Raw genomic sequence first — 24,209 nt, 5'->3', positions numbered from 1 at the left:
CCTTTTTTGGGTGCATTATGTCCCTTTGAAAAATTAGGGGGGCTCCAATGCTCTATCTGGCACAGGGCACCAAAAAGTCTAGTTACGGCTCTGGTATTAATATAAAACTGTATACCCATCCTTCTTGTAGAACTCCAGCATCATGTTATCGGTCGCCACACTGAGCGGTCTCCTGGCCTGGTCGTGTTGCTTGCGGTCTGAGTGATCCATGTCTGGTGAGGGCATGGAGCTGTAATTGGCATTGTGGTTGGTGTGTACAGGGCTGCCGTAGTTACCCGTCACATTAAACTCTATGTCTGTGAAAGGAGAATATAATATTATGAAGAATGGTTCAGCATGCAGGGAAAGCTACAGAAAGCAATCGTCACTTTATCACTTCGGAATATCTCAGAGGTTACAAAGTAGTATTTATTCTCACAACAAAATCCTTAGACAACTTTAATAATAGAACCAATAGACACTGGAGGTCACCTTACAAACAAGATGTAAAGCGCCACCTTCTTTCAGCAAATGTGCCTACTTCAATACGTTTCGTTTCCCTGCTCCACTTACTGTCCATCATAAGAATGTGCATGATGCTAAATGTTACCTCAGTGCCCCACCTACAGACACTTTTGATCCACCTCCTAATTAGTTAAAAAAAAAAAAATGTTCTTCAAAAATACTTTGCGCCTCATTTATGTACTGAATAATTCATGTAGGGGCTGTTTTATAAGTTATCTGTCACATTTTTATGTTTATGGATGATCCCTTCTCACTAAAACATGACTCCTATATACAGCAAATAAGATAACCCAAACTCCATTTGCCTAGAGAGGAGATCCTGTCATTGGCGAAATAAGTCCATTCACCGCTTATTAAAAACATCTATTGCAGAGTTATGGATGGCTGCCGACATAGTCAGCCCTTGGGGCGTTCGACCAGTGCGGGCAAACAGGGGCACCACCCAATAGAGGGCGCACCCCTCCCAACTATCCTGATTTCAGTGGGACAGTCACGTTTTTCAGGCACTGTCCCGCTGTGACACCAGCGGGTCGATGTGTCCCTCGGGTGGTCGGGAGGTTGGTGACCCTCACCGCCACAGCTGCACAGCGGTGCCGGACTACGGAGAGCTGAATGAATGCAGCGCGCATGCATCCATTCAGTGCAGGGAGAGGGCTGGGAGCAGTGCAGCTACTGACGGAGTGCTGGGTTCGCCCCCAGCCTGACGTTAAACAGGAGGTGTGCCATACGGGCAAGCCCCCAAATAGCATCATTTAGGAGGTGTAGCCTATTGTAACTAGGTCATGGCTTTGCCACACGCGGGGATATAGGGCGACCCCTTCCCATTCTGCACAGGACGCTGCTCCTCCTGGAGCTGACCCTGACTGCCGATATAACAAGCAGCATCCAGCTTCATTTAGCGAAGGGGTTCCCGATGTTTCTTTACGAAGGTGTTGCCCAAAACTAGACCGTGAGGCTTATGTAATAGCTTGTAACTTCCAGCCGCTGCAGAAACTCCTGTGAGTCTTCACGTATTTTTAAAGCGGCAATCATTTTAAAAGGCAAAACCAAGCAGGAAGTCGCAAGCTATTACATAAGCCCCCATGCATTTAATGTGTCAATTAGATTTGTATATCAGCACATAGTTTTTTTTAAAGAAGGCCACATCATGATGCCCTGACCCATACATGTATCCGTAAAAACAGGTGTAAATGTGCAAAAATATGATGTGCATGATGTTGCGAAAAAGAAAGGTAAAGCAATTTTATGCCTTTGTAAATTCCATTTACAGAGTGTAATATTAAGTGCCGGCAACTGTACCATGGGCAGAAGCAACATTCATGAGAATACAGCCTATGAATTCAGTACACTAAGGGGTCTATTTACTAATCAGTGTTAGGAGACAAGAGTGAAAAGTGATAAGGTGCCAGCCAATCAGCTCCTAACTGCCATCTCACTGTGTTTGCAAAATGACAGTTGGGAGCTGATTGGCTGGCACCTTATCACTTTTCACTCTGTCTCCTAACACTGCTTAGTAAATAGACCCCTAATGCTGTTTCCACTGGTTGCCGGGGAAACAGTCCAGGCGCAAGCTAGGCCCCATGGATGGGCACAGGGCAGATATGGATGTAGTTAGATTGTGTGGTTTATAAACTGCATGGCTCAGGGCTGATCTGTCTCCATCAGTGATCAGGGAAAACAATTTGAAATGAATGCTCAGCTATGCAAGGATATGTAGTGATTGTACTTTTGATATACATCAATTATATATAAAAAAAATACAAATAAAAGAAGGTAGATGTCACATCACCTTTAACCAGTGCATCGTGAATACCATAGGAAAAAATGTCCAATGCCCCCTGAGAAGAGTAACTCCCAGTATTTGCTCTAAAAATCACTGGGAGCACAACATATGTGTATGTCCTGTAATATCTCCAATTGGGTTCATAATGTGTGCCTTTCTGTTATCAGCCCCAGTGACCAACGCAGGATTTCTAGAGGGGGGTTTCCAAATGCTTGATTTTAGAGCGAGTGTGGCCAGTCCATGAAGAGGGCATAATTAGCACTTATCCAGCTTTATGCGTCATACAAAGTGTATTGTGTGTCATAATTCCAGCATTTACAGGACCAGCAATCACAGTAACCCATTATATGTGTCATACATAGTGTATTGTGTGTCATAATTCCAGCATATACAGGACCAGCGATCACAATTGTGGTACCCCCAAGTTTGTTCCCAAATAGGGGTCCCCCAATATTTATTTTTATGTATGTACACACATATATACTGCAGCCCCATTGCACATAATAGGCAGGTATAGTGAACTTTGACTGACCTTGCTCTCCCTGAACCTTACTGACAGTGGCGGACTGGGCCGGGGGGCAGGGTGCCATGTGCCCCCCGGGCCGCAGAGTCATGCCGGCCGCGGGCCGGTGCAGTCTGTGTCTGCAGTCCGGTCAGCGCTACACAGCACAAACACACAGCCGCCGGAGCCGGCAGCTGTGTGTTTGCTGTAATCAGCAGCCGCTGAGAGTCTGTCAGACTCTCATCGGCTACTGCTGCTCCCACTGCGGGAGCCATCTTCCGGCTCCCGCAGTGGGTAATGGGAGAGCCGTCGTCATGACGACGTCTCTCCCATAATGCAAAGCGGCCAGAGGAGCCGGTGGAAGCGTCGGGACCAGGAGCTGGAGTTTCAGGTAAGTGTTTTTTTTTTTTTTAATAAAGTCTCTATCTATTGGGGGCACTACCAGGGTGGGGATTACTATGGGGGCACTACCAGGGGGGGGATTTCTATGGTGGCACTACCATTGGGGATTACTACTGGGGGCACTACCAGAGGGGTGGATTACTACTGGGGGCACTACAAGGGGGGGACTACTACCACTGGGGGAACTACAAAGGGGGACTACTGCTACTGGTGGCACTACAAGGGGGGGCTACTACTGGGGGCACTGCATAGGGGGGAGGGGACTACTACTAGGAGCACTACATAGGGGGAGGGGACTACCACTGGGGGACCTGCGAGGGACCACTGCTGGGGGCTCTATATAAAGTGCAATACTGGGGGTACTGCATAGGGGGGAGACTACAACTGGGGCCACTATTTAAGGGACATTGTATAAGGGTTACCACTATTGGGGGCACTGCATGGGGGGGTGGACTGCTACTGGGGGCACTGCATAGGGGCTACCGCTATTGGGGGCACTATATAAGGGGCTTACTACTGGGGGCACAAGGGGCACTGAACAGGGGGGGATCACTACTGGGGCACTACTGGAGGCCTGCATAAGGGTGTTCTCTCCTGTGGCACACGGGGGCACTGCATATGGGCACTACGACAGGGGGCTGCCCCTAATCTTTATTTTTACCTTACATTAATCCCATATGGACCCGCCTCCTCCCTGAAACACTTGAGGGGGGGCGGCGCCGTAGCACGCACATCCTTCGGGCACCCTGGCTACACGCTACTCCTCTGCCAGGGCCGCCTGCATGCATTTGCCCCCCAGGCTAAAAGTTGCCCCTGCTTACTGAGCATGTGCAGACAGGGAGGTAGAAAGTGCCCCTTGGTCAGCGATCCATTTAGGAGGGAAAATCCTGCCCCATTGATTGGTAGCCTGGGTGTCCAGGCAGAGATCCCTGTAGGCGGCCTGTTGCTGAGTCCTCCCTGTCCACTCATAGATGCCAGACCGACAGGGAGGAGAGTGAGGGAGAGTTTATAAATTACCCTCCTCAGGCTGTCAGTGCTGAGTCTGGGAGGAATTTCTGAAAAATGATTGTCTGTGAGGAGTTGCTGTGGAGTGTCCCTGGATCTGTACAAATAGGGGTGCAGTAACCCCTCTCATTTAGCCTGGATTATAAATACTGCACCTGGTATGCTGCCTGTAAGGAGTTGCCCTTGTAGCTGTAAAAATAAGGATGCTATAATTTTAATGTTGCCCTGGATTACAATTACCAGACTTCATATTAACCTGGTAGGCTACCTATCCAATCTGCCAGGAGAGGTGCTCTGATGCTGGATGTGAGTCCCTGGAGGAAGCTTGCCTGGGGATTTGCATAGAGCACCCTGCTTTGGAAGAAGCCCCCTCTGAATAAAGGACTGCCTTCCTAAGTGCCTGTTATCAGGAGCCACATTTGTAAATCTGTGCATGCTGGGAGAGAAAAGGAGCTGCCTGGGAAGGAGATCTCATTGCTCCATCGTCGCAGGTGAAGCCCCAGCTGAGGAAAAGGTCCCGCCAGTGACGAAAACCCTGCTGGCACCCGCACGGGCAGAAGAAAAGACAGCCCCAGAGGAAGAGTGCTTCAGGACCCCTCCTGCTGCTGTGTGTGTTTGCTGGACAGAGCCCCTGTGGAAAGGGATTTTGCACCTGTTGCTCCTTGTAAAATACAAGGAGGTCTGCAGCTGGAAGCTCTGGTGCGGTGCCTAGCATCCCAGAGTTTCCCTGGACATCGTGAGAGGCTGAACAGCAACTGCCAGGGGTGAGATCATACCAGAACCTCCCTATACTCTGTCCCTCCACAGCTCCTATCTTCCCTCCATTAAGGCCCTGCCCCTCTGTACACCTATCCTATCTGGGTCCCCTGGGTCTATTGCATTATCCTTTACCTTGTGACTAACCATGATTAGGCTGGGAGACTAGGTTTTGTGTAAAAGCTGGGACCAGTTAGTCTCCCACACAACTGGGTATAGAAAGGGGTTATAGTGTCTTAAAATAGGTAAAGTGTGTGTGTAGTGATGAAATAGGGGGGAAGTAAAAGATAGGTCACCCCCTCTTTTCCCCAAATATTGTATTGGTGGTCATTTTCTTTCCTATGAACCTCTGGCTCATGTCCAGGAGGGGACGTGCCTTATGGGTGTCGGCTCATGTCCGATGCCACTGTGGGTGATGTACAAAGTATTTTATGTCTAACTTTAAAGTAAATGTAATGCCATGTGATATGTATTTGGCTCTGTTTACTGTTTTACTCGTGTGTTAGCTAAAGGGTTGATAGTGGCCCTCCGTGGCCCTTTATCTGTTATAATACTCTGTAAAGCTGTTCACTGCTCGCTGTGTTATTATTGTCAATGCTGATTAATATTTTGCTTGAATGAAATGTTTGAGTATTTACCCGTATTGGAGTTGATGTAAATTGATTCTTATACACTATTTGGCCCGGTAACCATTTCAAAGACCATTCATGCTGATGTAATGTATATTGCTTGTTTATTTAGCCCTGTGTAACCCCAGCTGGCAATTCTGGTGATAGTAATTTGTGGCATAGGCAATTAGGAAGACTGTTGTCCCTATTTTCTCAAGGCTCAAGGACTGTGTTACATTATTGCAAGTGGCCGGTGAACTACTGCTACCAGCATAGCCTCAGTTGTCCTTATTTTCTCAAGGCCCAAAGATTGTGTAAGTTAGTGCAAGTGGCCGGTGAACTACTGCTACCAGCATAGCCTAAAGCTGGCCACACACTAGAACAACTTACATCCAACCAGCCAACTTGTTGATTGGTTGGAATGAAAATCTGGTAAGGAATGGGAGTAAATGATGATCAGAAATTTACTCCTAAATGCCAGAAAACAGATGAAAAAGGTCGTCAGACAAGTTTGTTAAATGTTTGATTTAAACTATTTGTTTATACAACAGTTTTGGTCCATTTTTCAGCGTCTGGGAGCAAGTTGCTGATTGTATTCCTTACCAGATTTTCATTCCAACCAATCTACTAGTTGGCTGGTTGGACAGATAATCTTTAGATGTGTGGCCAGCTTTAGTTGTCCTTATTTTCTCAAGGCCCAAAGACTGTGTAAGTTACTGCAGGTTGCTGGTAAACTACTGTTTTCAGCTGATGAACTGTATTTTTAAACTATTTGTTGTTACAGCTGGTGCACTACAAGAACCTATTCAATCGGCAGGTGTATAACCCTGCTTGCAGCTAATTATTTTGCATAGACTATTTGTTGTTACAGCTGGTGCACTACAAGAACTTATCCAACCGGCAGGTGCATAACCCTGCTTGCAGCTAATTATTTTGCATAGACTATTTGTTGTTACAGCTGGTGCACTACAAGAACCTATCCAACCGGCAGGTGCATAACCCTGCTTGCAGCTAATTATTTTGCATAGACTATTTCTTGGTACAGCTGGTGCACTACAAGAAGCTATCCAACCTACATGTGCATAACCCTGCTTGCAGCTAATTATTTTGCATAGACTATTTCTTGGTACAGCTGGTGCACTACAAGAAGCTATCCAACCTACAGGTGCATAACCCTGCTTACAGATAATTATTTTGCATAGACTATTTGTTGTTACACTGGTGCACTACAAGAACCTATCCAACCGGCAGGTGCATAACCCTGCTTGGAGCTAATTATTTTGCATAGACTATTTGTTGTTACAGCTGGCGCACTACAAGAACCTATCCAACCTGCATGTGTTTTCCCACGTTTTTCTCAGCAAAAAGGGACTGTATTTCACAGCTATAGACTGCCGGAGCACCATTGATGCAAGCTAAACCTGCAGGTTTCATATTTAGGTCTTTCATTTGTTTTTTTGGTAAAGTAAAGTTCTGCAGGAATTGTGGTTCTTGTTGGTTTCACATTGCTTGCCAGCTGGGGTCACCGGTAGGTGACGGGGAGGTAATAAATAAATACCTTGTCATTGAATAGTGTAATTAATTTCATTCCATCTGTAAATGGTAAACATATCCTGTCATTAGTTGTTAATTATTAACAAATAATAAAATTGTGTTGCACCTTTCCTCCTGACTGGTCATTGTGTCTGCAAAGGGGAATACAGGCTTGCCTCTCTGTCACGGTGTGTCCTATCTGAACACGGGGAAATCTGCCACCGAAGCAATCCGAACACACCTGAACCTGGTGCTAGTGGTGCAGCACTGTACAAACCAGTCAGTACATCACACAATAACCCATTATATGTGTCATACATAGTGTATTGTGTGAAATATATTCCAGCATATATTTAGGACCAGCACTCGCAGTAACCCATTATGTCATACATAGTGTATTGTGTGCCATAATTCCAGCATATACAGGACCAGTGATCACAGTAACCCATTATATGTGTCATACATAGTGTATTGTGTGTCATAATTCCAGCATATACAGGACCAGCGATCACAGTAACCCATTATATGTGTCATACATAGTGTATTGTGTGCCATAATTCCAGCATATACAGGACCAGCAATCACAGTAACCCATTATGTGTCATACATAGTGTATTGTGTGCCATAATTCCAGCATATACAGGACCAGCGATCACAGTAAGCCATTATATGTGTCATAATTCCAGCATATACAGGACCAGCGATCACAGTAAGCCATTAAATGCAACAGGGCCATCCTGCCTGAGCTGAATGTGTTTATTTCAGATGTGGGCTCCACGCCAGAGCATTGGAGCAAGTCCGGGAGTCTGGGGAGCAGCAGAAGAACCTAGCACTGCCCTGGACATATTGGTCTCCTTATGCACTGGATAGTGTATTATTTTACAGTATTACTAATTAACCCTATTGATGGTCTATAGCAGTGCACCACTAAAGGTGCATACACACACGATTTTTTGAACGATTAACGATAACGTTTATCGTTCAATCGTTGAAAAAATCGCTCAACTTTCTGACTTAAAACGATGAACGATTATTGTTCATGCGTGTTCACCTTTTGTAGTTTGTAGTTCAGTCAGACTGACCAACTCAACGATTTTCAGTAAGGGAATATGCAAAAATCGTTCATTACATTTATTGAATTTACGATTTTAGTAAACTATTTTCGTTCATTTTTTCAAGGGAAAAATGAACGAAAATCGTTTACTAAAATCGTTCATTTACTAAATCGTTGTCTGTGTATGCAACTTAACAGTGCATGTTTTCCAGACCTCCTACTTGGTGCACAGGTGTATTTATTACTGGCTTACACATGTTAAAAGATCCACAGGTGGTGCTAATTATTTCATATGCGATACTGAGAAGAACATGCAGCACTAGTAACATTCTATTATATTACTATTTCTGAGCGTCTGAAATGACAATTAGCATAATGTGCAGTATGCACAGGTATACTACTCACCGCCTGGGAAGAACCAGTCCGCGTGCTGGATTATGGGCTCAATAATACCCACAATCTGTAGGGACACCGTTGTCATCATTTCTGTAATATTGCTATAACAAATGTGAAAAAGTTACAATGTAAAAAAATGGGTTAAAAGGTAATTTCCAAACTGAGAGGGTCATCTAATGTTCTGCAAATGTACCCAATGGTCTGCCTTGTGCATGACAATGCTCTGCACAACCACTTCCAGTTATACATTAAGACCACACTTTCATTTAATTACATTTTCCATTTTTTCCCCCTAAAATACTTGATTGGTGCCTTTAAATTAATGCTGACAGTGGGACTACATCAGGACTGCCCATATTTCATATATCATTATTGTACATTTCAATGTTTCAATAATGTTTTGAATGTTTTATTAAATTGATGAAAAAACACTTAGAAATGCTCTTTCCTGTATAAAAAGCCCCTGGAAGGTGATTTTTTTTTTATACACCTCCGTAAAGTGGCATGAAAATTAAGTCCTTCTACAGGAAAAAAGGCTCTGCGGACATCCACAAACCCAAGACAACCTCATAAAATGCCCCCCTTTGATTCTCACTTAATTATCTTGTTCTTCAAAAAGATATGAACATGTGGGCAGAAGTGAGGTGCACAAGTGCGCAGAGGCCACGGGTAGTTATGGACAGCTCGAGCCCCATCCACCCAACTCGCCCTTCCCGTTTTATAGTCACATTTGTTACAGCTTATAACACTTCCATAAAATGACTGCTGATATGTTATTACAGATAAGTATCTTTCTTTGATCATATGTACTGTTTTTACCTAATACTGAAGCTAAGGGTTATGTAGGGCCCTTTTTGAACAGGACCACTCAAGCTGACCATGAAACCTTCTCACAACACTATAGGAAATGTCATTTATAAACATTAAATGTTTCTGTTACTTGTCCAGATCATGTCTGCTGGTTTGTGGTTTATAAATATCTACTTTAAAACAGTACTTGATATTGTCCTTTTTCCTCACACTCTTTCAGAGAGGGTCAAGTCCTGGGATGGCACCTCATTCTTCCTCAGATTGGGGTTATAACCACAATATACAGTATAGTTCACAGGAAGATGGCGTCACTTACCCTTCCGCCTGTGGCCAGAGGAGATTAGGCCCCAGCACGATTGCCATATTGCTAGGAGTCATCTTGTTTGCATCCTGATACTCTGTTAACTTGGCTAGAAACTTGACTACATACCTGAAAGTAAATTACAACTAGCTTAGTAATGTAACAGTGGGGAGGATGGGAAATCATAATCTACGACACAAAATGGCAGCCATAGGCCTGTAACACAACTCTGCACTATACTGAGAAATCACACATTATCAGTGCTTTTTCATATATAAAATAATTGGTTGTATTTTATCAATAGCCCACGGGAATTTTGTGACTTTTCCTTCTCACTTATTAATAATCATTGTTAGGTATAGCATAATATCGCTGACATTTGTCTCTCTAGTGAAAGCCTGGTCTGTAGAAGAATAACAATGGCCCACTGTGAATGCATTAGAATTGCCGCGATCTTATTTAGTGTATTTCTGCTGGTGCTTCGGAATTGAGGCGTCTATGTACTAAGCCTTTGAGAGATAAAGTGGATGGAGATAAAGTGCCAACCAATCAGCTCCTAATGCTGGATACACACTGGCCGACATATCGCCCATTCAATTGGCATATCGGCCAGTGTGTACAGACGATATATCTGTGAACTACGTTGTTTGCAGACATATCGCGTCGGCTGTGCAGTACAGCAGATGGCCGACATATATGCAGATATGTTGGTGCATCGTGCTATGTGTACGGGCGGACAGTCGACCGCCTGTACACTTGCTGCAGAGGTCCCAGTGACTCACAGCTCAACTGAGCGGGCACATGTTAATGCCCGCCCAGTAGTGACGTCAGTGTATGCGCTTACCAAACATCATATAGGACGGCGGATCGGCCGGATGGCCGATCAGTCATCCTGGTATGTACCCAGCTTAACTGCCAATTTTCACACAGCCTGTAAAGTAATAGTTAGGAGCTGATTGGTTGGCACTTCATCTCCGTCCAGTTTATCTCTCTGCAAGGCTTAGTACATAGACCCCTTAGTTGGTGCTCATATCCTGTCAGCATAAACAATCCACGATCATATTTAATTACTGGCAAATAAATGCAGTAATTTTAAACACATGGACAGGGAGGGCATTGGGATAATGCGCAATATGGCGATAGGAAGTCAGGGCCTGATTCAGACCCGCTCGCAAGAGGGTCGATTTTGGCCCAGTGCGCATGCGCACAATGCACCCGGCTCCTTCGTGCGCATGCGCGAGACCCGGATAGCGACGGGCAAGCCGTCGCTATGAGTCTCGCTACAAAGGGGACGTGCTGTCGATGGTGAGTGACAGCACGCCCCCTTAGGTGGGCGTGTCGGGGGTGTGGCTGGCCAGACGGAGGCGTTCCCATAGGAACGCCTGCCGTCTGGGGCCGGCCCCACTGGCATCACTAGTGATGTCAGTGGGAGTGCTTATGGCTCTGATAGAGCCAAAAGCACTCCAGTGCTTGCGGCAACGAGACCCTACCACAAGGGTCTCGTCGCAAGCCCGATGGTCGCGATGGCCTTGACCATCGCGACCATCTTCCTGGCCGCTCGCTATAGCTGTGGGTGGTCACCCACAGCTATGCGAGCGGCTAAGAGGCCGCTCTAAAAATTCAGGAGGACGGCCCTGATTCAGAGCGAGCACTCTTTCAGAGCGTCCGGCTCTGAATCAGGGCCTCAGTACTTTGACCGGGAAGAATAAAGTCTGGGCATGTCTGTCGTGCCATCTAAAATGCATTCCTTCTCGACACATATAAATACATTTTTGTATGTTAGTGAACTTAATATAATCACTTTATTAATTGTAGTCTATCAAATGAAAAATCTGCCAATTCCGTAAAAAATTCAGTATACATTTTCTTTAAATAATTTCTCTAAAATTTGCCTTATGCAAAGAATTATTGCAATTGTCTCACAGCCATGGCTAGATTTGCCTTGTAAGAGCCTGGAGGCCATAAATCACACCTTCTAAAACACACCTCTCATCATTAAACACACCCTCTTAACTAAACCACACTTCTCATACCTAAGCCACACCTCTCATCACTAAACACACCCTCTTAACTAAACCACACCTCTTAAAACTAAACCACACTTCTCATAACTAAGCCACACCTCTCATTACTAAACACACCCTCTTAACTAAACCACACCTCTCATAACTAAGCCACACCTCTCATAACTAAACACCTCCAGTTGCTGGACACACACCTTTCACTAAACCAGTGTTTCTCAATCCCGATCCTCAGGACCCCTAACAGTTCACATTTTAAAGACCACCTAGCAGATGCACACCTCTATTAACAACTGTATTTTGTTTGCTCTTTACTAAGGCTTTACACAATCAAAAACACAAAAAAACAGTAAAAAAGAAACAAAAAGTACAAGACTGGACAAGTAACAAAAACAAAACTAATATAAAGCACTGTGACTAATCATCAGGTAGAATCCAATAGGGAATAAATACAATATGAACAAATAAAATGTTCAAAGCAGGCATTGTGTGAGAATAGATAACACACATCTCAGCAAGAGCTGTGTCTGACCTTGTGACTACCACCCACCCACCACAGAAACCAGGATGGGGGCGGGCAAAAGGAAGCCCAAAATATATAATAACCCATCAAGAAACTGCCCTAACATTAAGATGGAAGTCTCATAGTGGGGTCACCAGCAAAGATATGCAGCTCATACAAATTGTGTTATGCAAATCATGAGCTGGCGTTTTATAGGACCTGGAAGGGAATCTATGTAACTCTCCCAGGTGTCAGAGGAAGGGCTACTTTGCTCTCCCTTTCCAATGCAGCCTTCACTCACTCCATGCGAAGTAGAAGCACCACATTTATTTTAGAGAATGAAATAGCAGGAGCAGAACTTTGCAGCCAGAGTTGAAGGATCGTTTTCCTCACTGCCACATTACATGCAAGCAGCAAGCGTCTTCAACCCTTAGTAACCTCTGAGATGGGGCAAGTATACCCAAAATAAAGCACTCCACATAGTCGACCAAGGACCAAGGTTAAGCAAATCGCTTAACCTGCAGCCAAAAACACTGAACAGGTCAACATCTGCCTCACTGCAGCGTAAGCAGTTTTCATTTTGTAATAAGCCCATCCTAAGACATTTGAGCAGAGAAAGGTTAGTAATAAGGCAGATATTCAAAAACAATTCCGGAAAAGTACTAGAAAGGAACAGTTTACAGGAGTGAGTTAACTTTCAAAGCAAATTATTAATAGACTGCTGTTGAAAGCATCTAGGGCCTGATTCAGCAAGGAACGCACAGGAGAGAACGCATGCACTTGGCCGATGTTTCCGTACTGCGCATGCCTATGCATCGCACTGTGCGTGCGCAAACTTCTCGGTGCGATCTGGTAAGCGTATGCAGACTACATGCAATGTGTACGCAGACCCCTTCCGATATTGACTTGACAGGTAGTGCCGTTTGTGGGTGGTGACAGGGGATGTCGTCTGAACGCAGGCGTGCCTGTGCGTTGGGAAGCTGTTTTAGGGGCGTCCATAATTAAGCCAGTGCAGCGACGGACGCAGTGATGAGACTCCGTACACACAGGAAGTTGCCAAGATCATGCGCGAGCTGTGGTCAACCACTATTATACAAATGTGGTCGATGGTTCTCGATGCTACCGATATATACGCTATCTTGTATACTGATCAGTCTTTGAGTAAAGGGAGATGGGCGGTTTAATATGGGGCTCGGGATCTGCATCTTGTGCTGCGGTCTCCGTGCGTATGCATTGATTAGCATATTCTCACAGCGGCTGGGTGCGTACGTCTGCTAGCGTGCGTTCCTTGCTGAATCAGGCCCATAGTCCAGTACCTCAGACCTGAGTCAACAGCTGTGTAATCAACTACCTCCCGTAGACACATGTAGTGAATGGACAATGCCTTTCTAACAAGTACTGGGCAACTGGCTCATTTTAAAGTTCAAGCAAAAAATATGGTAGTTCAATCAGCTTAATAATATACTACAGGTGCTTGTAAAGGGCGGGGTTTACACTGAACACAGAAAAAAGAAAATTGCCCCCCAGCACACTGCAGATAAATCAAAAATACTTGAATCCTACATGATAATAGAAATTCAGAGGTATTGGTTTACCTACATTTGCAAATATATGAATAAGCGCTGGGCCGATGTCAAGGCTCCTCTATACCAGCGCTCATATATTTGCAAATGTATGTACACCAATCATGTAGGATTCAAGTATTTTTGATTTATCTGCAGTGTGCTGGGAGGCAATTTTCTTTTTTCTGTGTTCATTTTAAAGTTCCACAGGTGACATGGAAAACATGAACTGTCCTGAAGACAAAGTTTGAGAACAACTGCATTAAACCAAACCGTCACCCTCCCTATAACACACCTCTTAACAATAAATATGCCCCTTTCACTATACAACGCTTCCAATCACTAAACATGCACCCTTCATCCCTAGTTTCTGGGGTACAGTGCCTAATGCTGAATCTGGGTTTCATCTCTGTCCACAGACAGTAACAAGATGTCTCTAAGCCCTGGATTTGTCCCATACTTACTTGAAGTTGTTGTAATTGGGTTTAGGAAGCTTCTCAATGGCATTCCATAGAGCCTGCAGTCTCTTGTCCTGGTCCTGGATACTGCAACAGGAAAAAAGACAGGAGCCAAGATTCAAAAACAGTTTCTGTGATAATTTCTTGGTTGGTCATTTACACTAAATACAGGTAAATGGGATGTTGACCTTTAGAAGACTTATCAGTACCAATCAGTCTTTAGTCAGCCATAGCTGTTAGTTCTGCACTTTACTAATACCACAGTCTCCAGCATACACACTGCTGAGTTGGCCACACACAAGTTGATCCTGTTTGGCAAGTGACAGGATCAGCATCCGATTGGCAAAACATGTGGGCTTGATCATTTCCAGAATACACTGTGGTCTGTTAGAGCGGTGGAATGATGATCACGAACACAAGATTATAACATTATGGGGGGAATTCAATTTGTGCTGTAAAAACGGGACTTTACCGCAATTTTTTTTTTCCGGGCAATTCAATTACCCTCCATTTTTACCACACACAAAAAAAATTCCCATTTTCGGGTGAAAAAACTGCAGCCTTCCTGTTAGCAACCCACGCTGCTGTGTGCTGGGTTGCAGTGGGACGAGGGAGACTGCAGCCGCTGAGCAGCAGCAGTCTCCTCTCCTTTGCGGGGGAGGGGTTGCGATCACACTGAGAAGAATATAAAAATAATGGGAAATTACAGTTAAAAACAGGTCATATTTGTGATTGTCAACTGTTCCCCGCTCTCCCTAGCATGTAAGTTCTAACGGGCAAGGCCGTGACGCATTATGTTCCCCCCTTGCCCTAGCCAGGCCACCAACGCTCACCCTTAAACTGGGTACAGGCTCACTAAAGGTGCCTATCCACTAGAAGACAGGCAAAAGTCTGTACGATTACGACACTGTAAACGTGCAGTCGTTTGTCAGTCTGTGATGTGCATTCACTGAACGAGCAGTCGTTCAGTGTAGGCACATCAATCATCTGCAAACATGCTGAACCTGACGTTATCGTCAGGTTGACCAGCATGTTTGCCCGATGATAGATGGCTAAACTACCAATTTTTTAAACAATCTGCAAACGATTATCGAACAATATCAATATCGTTCACTCACTAATTTCAATCGTCTAGTGGATAGGCACCTTTAGTGCTAAACTGCCTTCCCTCCCTGTGACTCGCCTCCACTTACCCGCCAAGACACAGTGCGTTGCCCTACCCTTGCCTCTTATCTTTGTCCTACCTAGTCTATTGTTTTATTACTCTTTGTTGTTCCACAGATATGTAAACTTACATTTACTGTATGGCAAGTTACTGCTACTATCTATATTCCCTGTACAGTGCTGCAGACACTCTGTGGTACCTTACAATAAAAGATGATAACAGCAATAATAACAGTAGGTTATAGAAGAAAAGCATTAACTCACTTGGAAGCTTGGATCCATTCATCATAAAGTTCAAAAGTCATGAGGGGTTCAGGAAGCTCTCGGAGGTATGACTTTAATGCTCCTAAAACAAGAGTCACAGAACCACTCGTAATGCTGATAGCTAAGTGATTTATTGCTACTGCGCATGCATGAACATCCCTTAAAACTCCAACAGTGCTTGTGTCACACAGATGCATACAAGTCACACTGCGCATGGTTCAAGTTTCATTACCGTTGTTGCTCGCAGTGAGGATTTATTCGCAAAGTGATTGACAGACAGGTACGGATTGTGGCCGGCAACAGAGGAGGAGGGGGGGGGGGGGGGGGGGGCTGTCTCATCCTGCCACTGCGATCCTGTTAGAAGTAGAAATCGCTCCCGACCACAGACCGTTTATTGACTAATCTGCAACTGACGCTGCTTCTTTGTATGTAGACGCTTCAATCTGCAAAACCGTCAGTGGGGTGTCTCAATACAATCCTGGTGGCTGTGTCATTTGCATAGTTTCGCACAGCTGCTGAGTACAAATTCGCAGCTAGGGTGGCATTAGCCTACAGCTCTGAATCAAGCCGGAATCTGGACACACGGTATGAGAAAGTACTGTGCAATTCTGGGAGGTGATTAAACAGGAACATGAAGATGGTCTGTCCTATGGGTGTGTTGCAGGTGTGTCTATGTCCACCTCTAAATCAGCCCACAATCTCCAGATTTAGATTACTAACGTGAGCAGATTTATCGGTTTATAAATGCGTTCCTTTCACACACGATGCTTGGTCATAGGTTGGAGTAATGGATGCTGTGCTTGTGAGCCATGTGCTAACGTCATGCCAATATTACTCTCCAACAGATGACAATGGATGTGATCCTGGAGAAAAGTGCTATTCTGTGGGCTACATACTATTGCCAATCCTTCACATACAGATTTATGGGTTAGACCAACTGCAAACAAGCAAGAATTAATGCCGCCAGCGGATATTATAAGGCAAGGAGAGCACTGACCTGCGATGGCGTGAGGGTCAGCTGAGTACTCAGCCACGTCCACCACACAGCAGTCCAGGGCAGCTTTTAACTTCTTCAACTTGGAGGCTGATGGAGCAACTCGGAATAAGCCCTGTAGAATGAGAGAGGAAGAGACTGTTCACGATGGTATCTGTGATGGACATATTGGCAGTACCATTGCTCCTGCAGTGGGGAGCCTGTATGATGAAATCGCCAGCAATCTATCAAACACCTCGAAACACACAGAGTAGTCACATGGCATTATCCATGACTATAGTGAAGTACATGCTGCCCTTGTTCCAATGCATTGAGTTTAGGTATGGGAATATTTCAACGTCTTTGTAAAGCTCACAAATAGACTTTATATATGAAATATAGTCACCATCCCGGCACAGACAATGGTGGCGGACAGAAACCTGACCCGGACTTCCCAAAGCAGTCAGGATCTGGCTCCAGAATCCTGATGGCTGCGATCTGCAATCGGTGATTATCACGGTTAGGCACTAGGGGGGGAGGGGCAGGTTAGAGATAGGCTGCAGGAAAGGAGGGTTAGGGTTTAGGGGTAGAATACTTACCTGCATGCGTCTGAATTTCCACCATCGGGTATACGCAGCCCGCAGCCGGGATTTTGACCGTCAACATTATCAGTGCCGGGATCACATACATAACTCTTTTATATAGTCATAGACTATACATGTTGCACTTAAATCACATTTAGGATAATAAATATTCTCATATTGTGGATTACAATTGTTTCCAATACTATTATAATAGAAGTACTTACTTCTGCACAGAGCAATGAAGACACATCATTAATAAGCATGGGGCTACATTGGCGATTTTCAGTCTCAGTGAATAAAGCTCATGAGATTAGCCTTTTAAGAAAACATAATGCAACTTCATAAGATTAATCGCCCAAAGGAAAGAAAAGCCTTGCTGTGTTGCCCATTCCAATGAGCACTGCTAGCCCAGAATCACTTAAAATATCAATAGTGAGTGATTATACACTCAAGCAAACTCTATGGACAATATTAATCGCATTAATACTATGCAAGGAGATTTATTGCAGCACTGGATGGCTAAAGGAAATTATCACACCACACGGTAATTACAAATCACCTGAGTAGCAAGGCAGCTAGGAACAGTGACTTAAATATCGAGTAACTAAACATCGCCTGTGTTGCCTGGCTTTCTAACAGGTTTTCCACCTTCAGGTGCCATTCATTTATGGGATTGTTCATGTTTTCTGTCACACTGTGGGTTTCTCTATTATAGTATGACCAGCCCAGCATATTACACCTTGATGATGCTTGTGGCTTTTGTGGGGGAACACCAATCTGCTTGTCAACCCCTGCAGTAGCGGCTATAAGCCCAGGCTGGCACTTACTGTAGGTCTCTTAGAGATGGAACAATGTTGTTAAAAAGTATTAATTTAATTCTACAATAAAGATTATTACTACATATAATCAGATACGTTTAATATACTATGTTGATTCGCATATATGTTAAGATATGTGTGACTCAGAACACGCATGTAATTCTGTTGTATTATTTGTATGCATTTTGTAAGCAATCTTTGAACAAGATGCCACTGAATATGAAGAAATAAATCACAGTGTTACACACAAAAGCAATGATACAATAATCTTACATACACATGAAAGCAATGATGCAATAATCTTACGTACACATGAAAGCAATGATGCAATAATCTTACACGTATGTAAGTGAAGCACATGAGTTAATGCTAAGGTAAGTGACCCATGAGGGGAAAGCAAATATGATGGTGTAGTTAGTGCTTATCTATGACTTCGCTCACGTTAGTCATAGCTGGGCTTATTGAAAGCGCACTTGCAGCACACTGCAATCCGGTAGCAGCAGCGTTCATCAGGGAATGTAAGTGTCACATAGGTGAATGAGAGCTGTAAGTATGAGTGAACGTTGCACTGTGCTGCTCTTAGTAAATGCTCTAATAAATGCAGAATGCAAATAAAAAGGGTTATGATATGGTGACATTCATAATGTCCAGTGGCGCCACAAGGGGGGTGCGGGGGTGACACCAAAGTGCTGGCTCCTCCTCAGTGACAGGAGCCAAATGCTGCACTGTAGCATTAAGTGCAGGACTCGGCTCCTGACACAGTGAGGGAGTAGGCAATGCAAATACAATAGTCCCTGGGGGCAGTCCGCCCACCCGGGACCCCTCGTAGAGACTAAATTGCAGCTCGGGCTCTGTGGCCACGCCCCCTATCCGCGAGGACACACTCCTTACTTATCAAAAGTCAGCAGGTGTAGTAGCCTCTCAAAAAAAGGAAAGGAAAGGACATCCCTGGTTGTGAGCATCCTCAATTGTGCTAGGACTTACCTGGTGATTAAAAAGAATCAGCACCTATTGGAAATACTACTCCAAGTACGGCGATATTACACCTACTGACTTTTGATTACGGCCCATGTTACATTCAAAGCCGCTTTACAGCCTGCAGGCAGAGTAAGACAACACTGACGGCAATTAAACTTCGGCGGGACCCTTCATGGGAAGCATGCATCACAATAGAACTGGGTAAATATTTGGACCATTCCCAGTGAATTGAACTATATATGCTACATAAGCCTCATATGCACTATTAGCTGTGGTTGCATTTTTTCAATTAAGTGGACCACTTTACATTAATACTGCAGTCACATGGACAAATACTGAGCTGGTTAATACTGGCAAAAAGGGACTTATTTCAGCAGTCAAATAGAGGTTGCAAATTATAATATTAAAAGTGATCAGATGCTAGATAAAGTCACCATTTAGTTAAAACAATAGTTAATAAATGTGTTTTAATTATTTGGAAGTGCAAAATATTTTTTAGAGAGAATTAATGTATATTGTTATTAACAAGCTATATGTAATTAAAATAATTTTTCATTTTAAATATTATTTACTGAGTCCTGATATATCTTCTGCCATCTCACAATCTTCATTAGGTAAAGCAATTAGCGCAATTTCATAACCCATTTTTTATTAATGATGAAATGTCGACAGATTAGAATGTTGACATATAATCTCTGGTGGTCTGCCGGTGAATTACCTGCTCCCAAAGGCTGCAACGGCGTTTTCCAGGTCGAAGCAATCATGGGACTGACTTCCGGGTCAAAGCTCCGATCCTCCAATGTTTGGGTGAGTATTTCTCCAGTAATCCCTACCCCAAACCCTCCTTCTACTGCCTAACCATAGACGTCTTTATAATGGGTGCAAGGTATGCGGTGCACATGGGTCCCTGGGTCCAAGGGGGCCCACACTGCACCCATAGGTAATTATACTTACCTCTCCGCCGATCCCGATGTGCTGCTCCGCAGCGCTGGACCGGCACTGCAGAGCAGCAAACATCCACTGGGAAAATGGTGGCGCCCATTTTCCCAGTGATCTGCGCATGCGCAGAAAAGATGTCCCCGGGAAAGTAGGTGTGGGCGCCATTTTCCTGGAGACCCACGCATGCGCAGTAGATTTTGGCATAAAGCCAGAATCTACAGCGCTCAGTGCCGCTGACCGAGAGGAGTGGGCCCAGACAGAGACTGCACACGGGCCCCCTCCTCTCTTAAAATGCCCCTGTGTCTAACCCTAACCTCCCACCCCTTCCTCCCCGCAGCTGCAAACTAACCCTCCCACCTGCAGCCGAACCATAATGTCGACATTCTGGTAATGTTGACATTTCACCTGTCTACATGCTGAGAATGCTGACACATTATCTGTCGACATTTTAACAATGTCGAAATCATGGTGTTGACATCATGAATGTCTACATTCTCATTGGCGTCCTTTTGGCTACATCCCAAATAAAAATGGTTCCCTTACTGTAATATATTGCGTCCTTTTGGCTACATCCCAAATAAAAATGGTTCCCTTACTGTAATATATTATACATGGTGTCACAGTATGAAAAAAAGTATTTGAGAGCAATAGGTTTTTTTTTTTCTGGGGAGTTTTGCAACTTCTGCCAGATGCTACTCCTTTGAATGATTATGGTTAATTTGCAATTTAACCCCAATAGTTGTCATCAGCGTGCACAGAAGATGAAACACTGCAAGGAATGTTAGCTGCTACCCCATGGGAAGCGGAAATGAATTCCAGCTGCTGTATTTCAAAAGATCAGCCATTCCTGTCCTCTCCATTTCCTCTGACCTTACATTAAATTGAAATCTATTTCATATACTCTAGAATACAGGGAAAATGTACTTTGTGATGCCTGCTGATAGGAAAAGTGTAGGATACCGGGCCGGGCAAATATAATTTTAACAATGAAAAATACAATTTCTGGTATGTTAGTGACGTGTATCTACCTGTCATTTACAGCAGACATAGGGCCTGATTCATTACCGATCACAACTGCGATTACGCACGCAGTTGGACGATTGTAGCGTTCTGCGCATGCACCACAATGCACGTGCGCGAAGGCTTTCACTGCAATCACAATGCAATCGCAGTGACTACGCAGACCCATCGCAGAGTGATTGACAGGAAGTGACCGCTTGGGGGTGGTGACGGGGGAGTGGCCGGTGAAACGCAGGCATGTCAGTGTGTTTGAAAGCCATTCCAGGGGCGTGTATAAATTAGCCACATCGATGGTATACGCAGCTTGAGCTATCACTGCGAGCGACGAGGTAAGCAATTTCTAAGTAGGGTCAGACCTTGTACAAGTGTGCGTGAGATAACACTGGTTTTGCTTTCTTGCTAAGTATTACGGATGTGTGTAAGGGGATGTGGGCGTCCTTATTTTGCGCTGCAACGGCATAGTGATCGCAAACATTAGCATATTTTTCAGTGGACCTGTGTGCGTAATTGCAGCTGCGATCGCAATAGCGATCCGTAATGAATCAGGCCCATAATTAAATTCATCTATAGAAATTGCTTAATGACTGATGCCTATAGACGGCATCTACTGACTTGGGTGCAAATTTACTAACATCTGCTTAAAAATGACTGCATTTTGATTACTGCTATTTCCAAACAACAGACTGCTCATCCGGATTGTACTTTAATTGTTGCCGGGGATTTTAATCAGGCTAATTTAAAATCTGTACTTCCGAAGTTTGTACAGAATGTGAGGGTACCTACACGTGGCAATAACGCACTTGACCACATTTAAACAAATATCAGTGATGCTTAGAAGACCATCTTATGCTCTCATATTGGGCAATCGGATCATTCTTCCTTACTCTTGGTTCTGAGGTATACCCCGGTGATTAAAAGGTCTAGGCCGGTTACTAGGAATGTCACTGTTTGGCCTGAAGGGGCGCTGTTAAGTTTGCAGGGATGCCTTGAATGCTCTAACTGGGATTTGTTTGCTGAGGAAGCAATGGTGGATATAAGCATTAATGTAAATTTATTGGCCTCTATGGTTTTGATGTACCTCAATTGTTGTATAGAGAGTGTTACTAGGGAAAAGGTAATTCACCTATTTCCAAATGAGAAGCCATGGATGAATAGTGAGGTCCGTTCTCTGCTAAAATCTAGAGATAGGGCATTTAGGGCTAAAGATAGCATAGCTTACAAAATTGCCCGTTCAGATCTGAAAAAGGGTATCCGCATAGCTAACATTGAGAGTCATTTTAGGGAATGTGGTGATGTGAGGTCTACGTGGCAAGGGATTAAGCATTTACCTGATTATAAAGGCTTAAATACCCATATATATAAGAAAGTTGGCCCTTCAGCAGATGAAGTTCTTCTATAAGTTCTATTCAAGGATTGAGAAGGCTAACTTGATCCCTGAGTAAGAATATGTGATTCTCCGTCAGATAGTCCCTTGAATTTATCCGTATCTGAGGTCAGGCTTTGCCTACGTGGAACTAATGCTAGGAAGGCAGCAGGTCCGGTCTGTATTCCGGGTAGCGTTTTACGTGTGTGTGCTGATCAGTTAACAGGTATTTTTATTAAAATTTCTAACCTCTCACTAGCTCAGTGTATCGTTCCGCAATGTTTTAAAGTTTCAACAATTGTTCCTGTTCCTAAATCTATGGTAGTAACCGGTCTAAATGACTATCGCCCAATTGCCCTTACATCATTGGTGATAAAATGCTTTGAAAGGGCTCTTTTGGGCCATTATTTTTGAACGGTGAAAGGTAGAGATGGTTAGTGGGGTTAAGTTTTTAGGTATTCATTTTACTGAGGATTTATCATGGTCTTCTCACATTTCAGCTGTGGTGGGTAAGGCTCAGCAACGCCTTTTTTTCCTACGTAGGCTCAGAGCAGTGGGCCCATCAAAACCCATACATTGTGAATTTCTACCGCTGCGTGATTGAGAGTCTTTTGACTTATTCTATTACGGTGTGGTATGGGAATTCCAAGTGCTCTGATCGCAGCTCTTAGATAGGGTAGTTAAAGCTGCTGAGAGAATCATTGGCCAATCCCTGCCTAAGTTGGATGACATTTTTTCTAGGAGGAGTATAACTAAGGCCAGTAAAATTATCTCTGATCCTAGTCATCCATGCTACTCGCTTTTTTCATTGTTGCCCTCTCAGAAACATTTTAGGTGTCTAGGATGCCGTACCAGCAGGTTGCGGAATAGTTTTGTTCCCTCTGTAATTGTTAGCCTAAACCTTTAATACTGTGTATTTTTACATTTATGTGAATGATGAATGAGTATTGCATTGTAATTTCACTTGTGCATTTTTTTATGTTGTAGTGACAACAATAAACTATTTGAATTTTAATTAGTATGGCCCCTGTTTATGTTGTAATTCTACAAACTACTAAACTTATAATGCAAAATGATTTATATAAAAGCATTAATATTTGCAATATTAAATGTATTTAAATTGGTATAATTAATGATACATTTAAAAGTAGCTTTTAGCAGTGAATGGTTACATGCACGGGAGACTTCCTGTCAGTGGCAGAATTGCAGCAGTTGTGGCAGCTATAGGGCCCGGAGGAAAAAGGGACTTTGCAATGCCGATTTGCTCTTCTCCACCCAGTCTAATGCTGGGTACACACTTAAATTATATCAGCCCCTTTTGTGCTTTCCGGGCAAATCAGAATGACAAATTGGGCATACCGTTAAGTGTGTGTATGCTCGATTTGCACGCTCCCGCTCACACATGCGATATCTTCTGGTTGAATGTGCTGAACAGTCAATAAGTAGATATTGTGTATGATGCCATGCTGCCGGATTCAGCATGGCAACCTACATCGAGCCGTTGCCCCCTGCATCGTGCAAATATGTATGCACTTTCAGATGCAGGGTCCCGTCGCCCGTGATATTGGCCAGCTACACATCATTCTTAATAGCAACAATTGACAGGCACGAGAACAGCCTCACAGCTCCCAATCATGTGCTTATCATCGTTGATGTTACCATCAACACATGACTATCGTAGAAAAGAAAACATTGGATACTAAATATCAATGGGTAGGGTCTTAAAACATAAATGCTTTCAGAAGAAAACATGGGCTTCTGAGACTTGGGCCCATATTCAATTATAGGCGAAAAGCCGCGATCAGCAAAACGTTTTCGCCCTTCCTTAATTCCAGGACATTTTCGCCTAATCGAAATTTCCATAGGCAAATACAGGCGAAACAGTTTCTCCACACCCCCCCTAATGACT

At 44.0% G+C, this 24,209-nt stretch overlaps 1 protein-coding gene across 3 annotated transcripts in view; it reads right to left on the bottom strand.

Annotated features, from left to right (window-relative positions):
* ARHGAP44 (Rho GTPase activating protein 44) overlaps nt 1-24,209 on the bottom strand; it is a 208,223-nt gene that overhangs the window by 36,403 nt on the left and 147,611 nt on the right. For all 3 annotated transcript variants that reach the window (XM_088468690.1, XM_088468707.1, XM_088468699.1), the window contains exons 11-16: nt 16,623-16,734; nt 15,626-15,707; nt 14,204-14,284; nt 9,670-9,783; nt 8,553-8,644; nt 116-296 (exon numbers count right to left, since the gene is read on the bottom strand). In XM_088468690.1, coding sequence (XP_088324816.1) covers nt 116-296; nt 8,553-8,644; nt 9,670-9,783; nt 14,204-14,284; nt 15,626-15,707; nt 16,623-16,734 — 662 coding nt within the window. The remainder of the gene's footprint in view (nt 1-115; nt 297-8,552; nt 8,645-9,669; nt 9,784-14,203; nt 14,285-15,625; nt 15,708-16,622; nt 16,735-24,209) is intronic.

This window comes from Taudactylus pleione, unplaced genomic scaffold (genome assembly GCF_031769625.1).
Source record: "Taudactylus pleione unplaced genomic scaffold, aTauple2 ptg000012l, whole genome shotgun sequence".
NCBI lineage: Eukaryota > Metazoa > Chordata > Amphibia > Anura > Myobatrachidae > Taudactylus > Taudactylus pleione.
Note: the sequence above shows the minus strand (reverse complement) of the source record. Positions and strands in the feature narration are given on the sequence as shown.